This window comes from Grammomys surdaster, unplaced genomic scaffold (assembly GCF_004785775.1).
Source record: "Grammomys surdaster isolate TR1022 unplaced genomic scaffold, NIH_TR_1.0 198, whole genome shotgun sequence".
NCBI classification, from domain to species: Eukaryota; Metazoa; Chordata; class Mammalia; order Rodentia; family Muridae; genus Grammomys; species Grammomys surdaster.
The window spans coordinates 7,941,411-7,948,227 of NW_021604643.1; the positions used below are offsets into that span (position 1 = coordinate 7,941,411).

Here is a 6,817-nt window from a genome sequence, read left to right on the forward strand (position 1 = left end):
TCCCAGGTAAACTTTTTGGTTGTAATGTAGAAGAGGAAGAGAGATCAGATCCCACCATCTCATATATGACTATTGGCCCATAAGATACTGTTAAAGGTCATGACTTTTCAAGACTCCAAAAATCAAACAATTAGAACACCAAGGAAATGAAGCTTAAGAAACCATGCCTTCCTCATGATTTTTTTCTTCATAATTTAAGCTTCCACTTTTGTGTTTGACCTGAATGTTATTAAATGACTAGGCAGTGATTTTTTTTTACATAATCAAGCTGTTTCTGAATAGTCTTCCTAAAAGGAACAAGAAAGCCAATATATGGCTTTGATTCTTTCAAACAAGAACTTTTCATATCATCATCCACTCCTGCTCAGGATCACAGAATAATCAATGGTGATGGCCTAGGCTTTAGTACACTATACCTTGATACTGATGACACAGAATTAGTCGAATCTGAGGTCAGGAATTTGATCAGAAATCTTCTCTAAAAGCATTCATTCCTTGTAATTTAACAATTTTCATGCTTCCACAAGTTTCTCAACTTGATATTTTTAAAATACCTATAGATAGAATAATTAATGAGAAAATAGCCCATTTTGTAACGTGGAAATTAGGATGCTACTGGTTCTGTAGATGATGCATTTCAAATGCACCAAATCAATTGTTGGTGTGTATTAGCATATTGTCTGTTTTCAAAATTGTTTTCATCTGACATGTCATGGACTTTGTAGTATTCCAATCATGTGCACAGGATGGCAGGTGTAGAAGGAGCTAAGGTGGAAGGAATAAGGACAGGAAGAAGAGGAGTAAAGAGAAGATGAGGAGAAATAAGAGGAGGAGCTAGGAGAGAGATAGGGGGGGACATGGAGGCAAATGTTTGCTTGTCTCTAATAGTGAAAGATAGTTGGTATATCTAGGCTGGTTATTGGGTTACACCTTTGATTGAGGGGATCATTACCAAATATATAAAGCATTTGAATGTTCTAAGCATTAGAGGTCTCATTTGTACCAAGCCTGTGTGGTTGGCAAGATGGTCTGGGCAATGCCCAGCCTTGTGGAGACAGTGTGGAAGATTGGCAGAGCTATCTCCCATGTAGGAATCTCATGGGTGGCAGGGCTGGTGTTTCTGGCTGGCCTTTTCTAAATGCAGCACACACATGGCCTCTGACCACAGAACCTGGCAGCTGAGCTAGGAAGAACCTCTGCAGCTTAGATAGTTGGCTTGACAGTGGCCATTCCAAATAATTACTTCAACAGTAATTCTGACATGGCACTGTGGTGAAATCCTCTCATCTCTAACCTTCGCTGCAGATTGTCTTTTTCCGCAACCTATTTATAGCATCTTTGATTTCTTTGTTTCTCAGAGTATATATCAAAGGATTGAACATGGGAATCACCACCGTGTAGAAGACAGATGTAAATCTGTCAAAGCTGGAGGAGCCACCAGAGCTGGAACTCAAATAGACAAAGATACCAGAACTGTAGAAGAGAGAAACAGCTGTCAGGTGAGAAGCACAGGTGTTGAAGGCCTTGGACCTGCCCTTAGCTGAAGTGATCTTCAATATGGATGAGACTATATAGCCATAGGATACTATGATGAGTGAGGCATTTGTAAGCCCAAAAAAAATTGTTAATATGACAAGTAGGACATGTGCAAAGAAAGTATCATTGCAGGATAGATTTAAAAGCTGGGGCAAGTCACAGAAGAAATGTCTGATGACATTAGATCCACAGAATTGGAGCTGCATCAAGACAGATATCTGAAATAAAGAACTTATAAGTCCTGCTATATAGCTCCCCAACACCATCCAAGCACAGAGGCTGGGTGACATGATTGATGAGTAGAGAAGAGGGTTACAAATGGCAGCATACCTGTCATAGGCCATGGCTGTCATGAGGCAAGATTCAGTCAGCCCCATAGTAGAAAAGACAAAGTATTGAACTATGCATCCCACAAAGCTGATAGTTTGCTTTTCCAGGAAGAAGTTGGAAAGCACCTTTGGGACTGTAGCGGTGATATAGCAGAAGTCTATGAAGGAGAGATTACTGAGGAAGAAGTACATAGGTGTGTGGAGGCAGGAGTCCATTCTTATTAAAACAATAAGGGACAAGTTCCAGGTCAGCGTTGTAATGTACAGGATGAGGAACATAAAAAAGAGCAGTCCTGTGATTTGGGGGAAATCAGAGAATCCCAGGAGGATAAACTGGGTTATCTTGGTAATATTTCTTCCCCCAATCATTACCTCTGTGCTTGTACTGCTAAAATCAAAAGGGAAATAAGACAATGCATTGTCACTCAAGTGACATTAGAGCATCACATTAAAGAGAGAGATTTAAACTTTAGTGACTATTTCCTTAATACAATGCCTAAGAAATAATGTGATCACACACAAGAACATGTACACACACAAATAACTCATACATACATGGATACATACATGCACACAAACATACATACACACACACACATACACACAAGTACAAATGCACACACACAAGTATACATAGACTCACACACTTACACTGTTGTGATTTGTAATTCTGACACACTGTTGTGTAACAGAAGCATATGTTCTTGGTAAAGATAATCATTCTTTTCTATGAAAGTGTCATATACAGAACCCCAAAGTAAATTTTACGGTTTCTTCTCCTGACATTGCTTTAACACAACAGCATCCTGAAACTGGCCTGGATGCAAGTGTCCTGATTTGTAATTCTGACATATTTTGAGGGTGCAAATGATGAGTCTTAGAATACATTGACACTTGGCAGGAAAGCAAGTGTACTGTTAACATTGCTAGCTCATTATTCTCACAATGACAGACATGCATCAAATGAATAAATAGACATTACAAAAACAAATGTGTTGATAAGAACTTTTAAGTGACAAGGTTAGTAATTTAAATTACTGTGGAATAAGTATACCTCCACCAATAGAATCTGAGGTCTAACTCACTGGAGGAAAATTGTTATATTGATACACTCTTGGGATAAAGTGTAACTTCCATACAGAAAATATAAAGTAAAAACATGAAAATAAATAGAAATCCTGGTTAAGACAAAAATAATAAAAATGCAATTAAAATGTTTGCTAATAGTCACAAAATATACGAAGACAGTATAGCAATAGCTTCTGTGTGAACTATATATTCTAAGTCAGCGAGGGACAGGCACCATAGCACTGATAAGTGCAAGAAACACTCTCCTAATCTTGTATGAGTTTGCTAGTATAATTACTGTGGTTTATGTGGTCAATATCTCTCTATGTCCCATTCTCTATTTTTCCTATTTCACACACATATTCAGAGATTAACAGACAACCATACATGTTCACACATACAAACATATGTGTATAAACATACAACCATACACATTGTGTGAAGCATTTCCAAAGTTCCTCTAGAACTGTGCAAGAGACTGAATGACATAAAGGGCATATCACAGCAAAGCTCCAATAATGTTAGCAATTATTCTTGCTGTCCTCAACTTCCTTTGTAAAATGCAGTTAATAGTAGGACAAAAATGAGATAACAAGGACCCTTTGACAAACTAGGTCCTGTAAACATTGTCTGAACCAGGTTTCAATAATGGTATTAAGAAATAGTTATTAGAATATCGATTTCTGTCTCATATCATTTTTCTAACTCCAACTCATACTGCAGAATGGCATTGCTGTGTTTGTTTTCTTTCACCAAGTGCCAACTAGAAGACAGTGCTGAGGATGAGGGACTGGAGGAGGTTTTCTCCTTAGTGTTAAGTTTTGAAACTCAAAATCTTAGTTTTGTCGAACTTCCATGATGGTTTTATGAACTTGGACATCTTTCTGTATATTGTACACTTAACAATGTTGTTCCTCAGGTCATCCAAAATGAGTTAACGTTAATAGAAACATTTTAAACTCTCCTGGGTAAGATTTTTAACATCAACTTACTTGATCAGTTTAATAATAATAAGTGAAACACCCAAGGTGATTGAGATTTATGTCACCATCTCACAGGTGAGATGGGCAGGCACACTTAGGTATATTCTATGTAGTCCACTATTCCTAAGAAAGACTGAAAAGTTATGAAATACTATTCTTACTCTTAGTATTTTTCCAGAGTAATTTGTTGAAATGTTGAAAAATGGAGAGAACATACTCACTTTTTTAATGAGTGTTCTGGGTGTTCAGCATCTCCTAAAACAGTAGAAAAGCTGTTAAAGATTCAGTGGAGTAGGTATAGCTTATCAGTGCTGATCTAATAAGAACAGGCCCAGTTCAGTAAAATGTGCTGGGAATAATGAGTTAAATGCAGATTGCTGAGTGAGAAAAATGTGAGTAAGAGAAACTTAAAGAACACTAGACCAGCACTACCTATCTCTGGAGTGGACACTTAGACCAGCACTTCCTGTGTCTGGAGTGGACACTTGAACCATCACTGCCTGTGTCTGGAGTGAGCACTTAGACTAGCACTACCTGTGTCTGAAGTGCACACTTAGACCAGCACTACCTGTGCCTGGAGTGGACACTTAGACCAGTATTACATGTGAGTAGAGTGAGCATCTCTCATATCTGTACAGCTAAAGCTGATGTCTCTGGGGCCACAATGGAGAGCAATTTGAAGATTGTGAAGTCTAGTGGAACTGTGCATGAGTACTCTGTCATATCATAAGACTCAGTTTGTCAACTGAAAGTCATGAACCAAAGCTGTACATCTGAATAGAATATAATGCCTATTATTTCAGAGACATTACACTGGTGAGCAAAGATGCAGTAGAGTTCCAGGGAAGGAAATAGTTGAGATAAGTGGACAAGCAGGCTTGGTATTAGGAAATCTGAAACTCAGCAAATTCTTATTGTTGATTCAGACCTCAACTTCTGGCTTTTAACATCATCTAGGCATCACAGAAAGTCTAATTTGACCCCAGCTGACCTGACTATCCCCATTTTAATACATAGAAGATGGAAAATAATAGAATCCAGGTACAATACATCCTTAAGAGTTCATCAAGGACCTCTCACCCCAGACACTGATCTGAGGATATATTCTTTCTCTGAACAGAAGATCATTTGAGTAAGTACAAAGAAAAACTGAGGGAAAATGTGCAGGATATGCAAGTTAGGAGAGGGGCTAGGACAAAAATAGGGGAGGCTACTCCCATAAATCTTATTAAACTATGAATACTTCTGTAAAAATGAACTGAAGATAGCTGATTCTACCTGCAGGTTTTACCCTCTGACCTTCATCCAGACACTGCAGGAGACAGGGTTCTTACCAAATGTTGAAACTGCCAATATTTCAAGTAATTTTCCAGGAGGGGCACTAGCATATTCCTAAAGGATCCTTTTGGCATTAACCTGTCTTTCTGCTCACACCAAGTGAGACAGCAACACTAGGGAATCCTCTAAATATGGTGCTGAGAGCCAAAGTAGAAAGGAAAGGCCAATTAAAGAAAATATATTTCAAACACTTGTTCTCTGGCATCATGGTTGTCATGGAAATTTTCCTCATAATTAAAGACACAGTTTGCCATATGCTTCAATTCCTAACTTCCCCTGTGATCCTTTTATGACACCAGATCATTACATGATTGTCCTTGGAGGCACTGGTCTGCAAAGGACATAGGTGTCTTCTAGTCCACAAAACTTAATTTCTAGGTGATAAACTTGAAACAAGAGATGTAAAAAGATTTTCTCAAGACAGAATGACTAGCTGGCAATATAGCTTGGCGTCAATAAATGTATATCCATACAACATAGAAATCACTTTATTTTATGTAAATATGCATACAAAGTTTCTCATATATCTATTGGGAATCTATAATACAGACGTTCTAACAGACATGCAGTGTATAGTGTCCATAAGTGAATAAGTCAAGGCACCAAGTTGTCTACCAGTTTATGATAAAAAAAAACCCTGAAATTCAGTAAATGAACTACTTATTCTGTTCATAACCTTGGGTCTTAGTATCATAAAATAAAGTTTAGGTTGAGACTGCAGAGATTATTCATTCAATAAGAGTACTTTTATCAAGTTTATGTCCTTATCTTCAGGGCCCACACAGTGGGAAGAGTTGACTCTCAAAAGTAGCCCTATCTCTGGCTTTGTCACTTACTCATTCCTGTCTTTGTATACATTACTCTAAACCACAGTATTTCGATATATTAAATATCAGTAACTGTAATAGGTAAGAAATTTCAGTTCTCTAAAGATCATTATGTTAGATAAAGATTATAAAAACTTTAAATTTCATATTATTATTAGACCTTCTCTTTATTAATGGAATGTATACTTGTGATTTAGAAATGTAACATTTCCTGTAAGTCAAATCCATCAGAAAAATTTTTTCATAAAGTAAATTGTACAGGCAACAGACAATGAATGATTATAGCAAAATATTGTCTTCCAGACAAAGCACAGCAATTGCATACAGGAACTCACAGGAAACTATGACTTTAGGCCCAATAACTCCAGCAGATCATGCCAGGCAACCCCTATCATGTACTGGGAGGCAGTAATGAGTTCCTGAAGTGGAAATTTCTGGTTTCATTGGAGACTCAGTTGTGTCATATGACGTTTTCTGGAAACTGTCTTATGAGGGTTGTTTTTGTTGAAGCAGACATGCAGACACATGAGAGGGTGTTTTGTTGAGAACAGACACATGATGTTTTTCTGGATGCTACCTGGAAAAAGGTTATGTGATGTTTTCCTAGAATGGACACTTGAGAGAACAGATGATGTTTGGAAAGTGTATAAATATAACCCAACAGACAGTGGACAATACTGTGTGGTATTGGTTCACCTTGCCACTCTTTGCTGGTCTTCACTGGGCTTTGCTGATG

General features: G+C 37.7%; 1 protein-coding gene across 1 annotated transcript; it reads right to left on the bottom strand.

Annotated features, from left to right (window-relative positions):
- Positions 1 to 1,289: 1,289 nt before the first annotated feature.
- Positions 1,290 to 5,332, bottom strand: LOC114623419 (olfactory receptor 5AN1-like). Its single transcript, XM_028770081.1, has 2 exons — positions 5,216 to 5,332; positions 1,290 to 2,253 (listed from the first exon to the last, which is right to left on the bottom strand). The coding sequence occupies exon 2, from the start codon at positions 2,232 to 2,234 to the stop codon at positions 1,290 to 1,292; it is 945 nt and encodes a 314-aa protein (XP_028625914.1). The 5' UTR covers positions 2,235 to 2,253; positions 5,216 to 5,332.
- Between the last annotated feature and the right edge of the window lie 1,485 nt (positions 5,333 to 6,817).

Excerpts from the sequence above, each read along its gene's own strand:
- LOC114623419 (XM_028770081.1), bottom strand. The coding sequence starts at position 2,234 with ATGATTGGGGGAAGAAATATTACCAAGATAACCCAGTTTATCCTCCTG.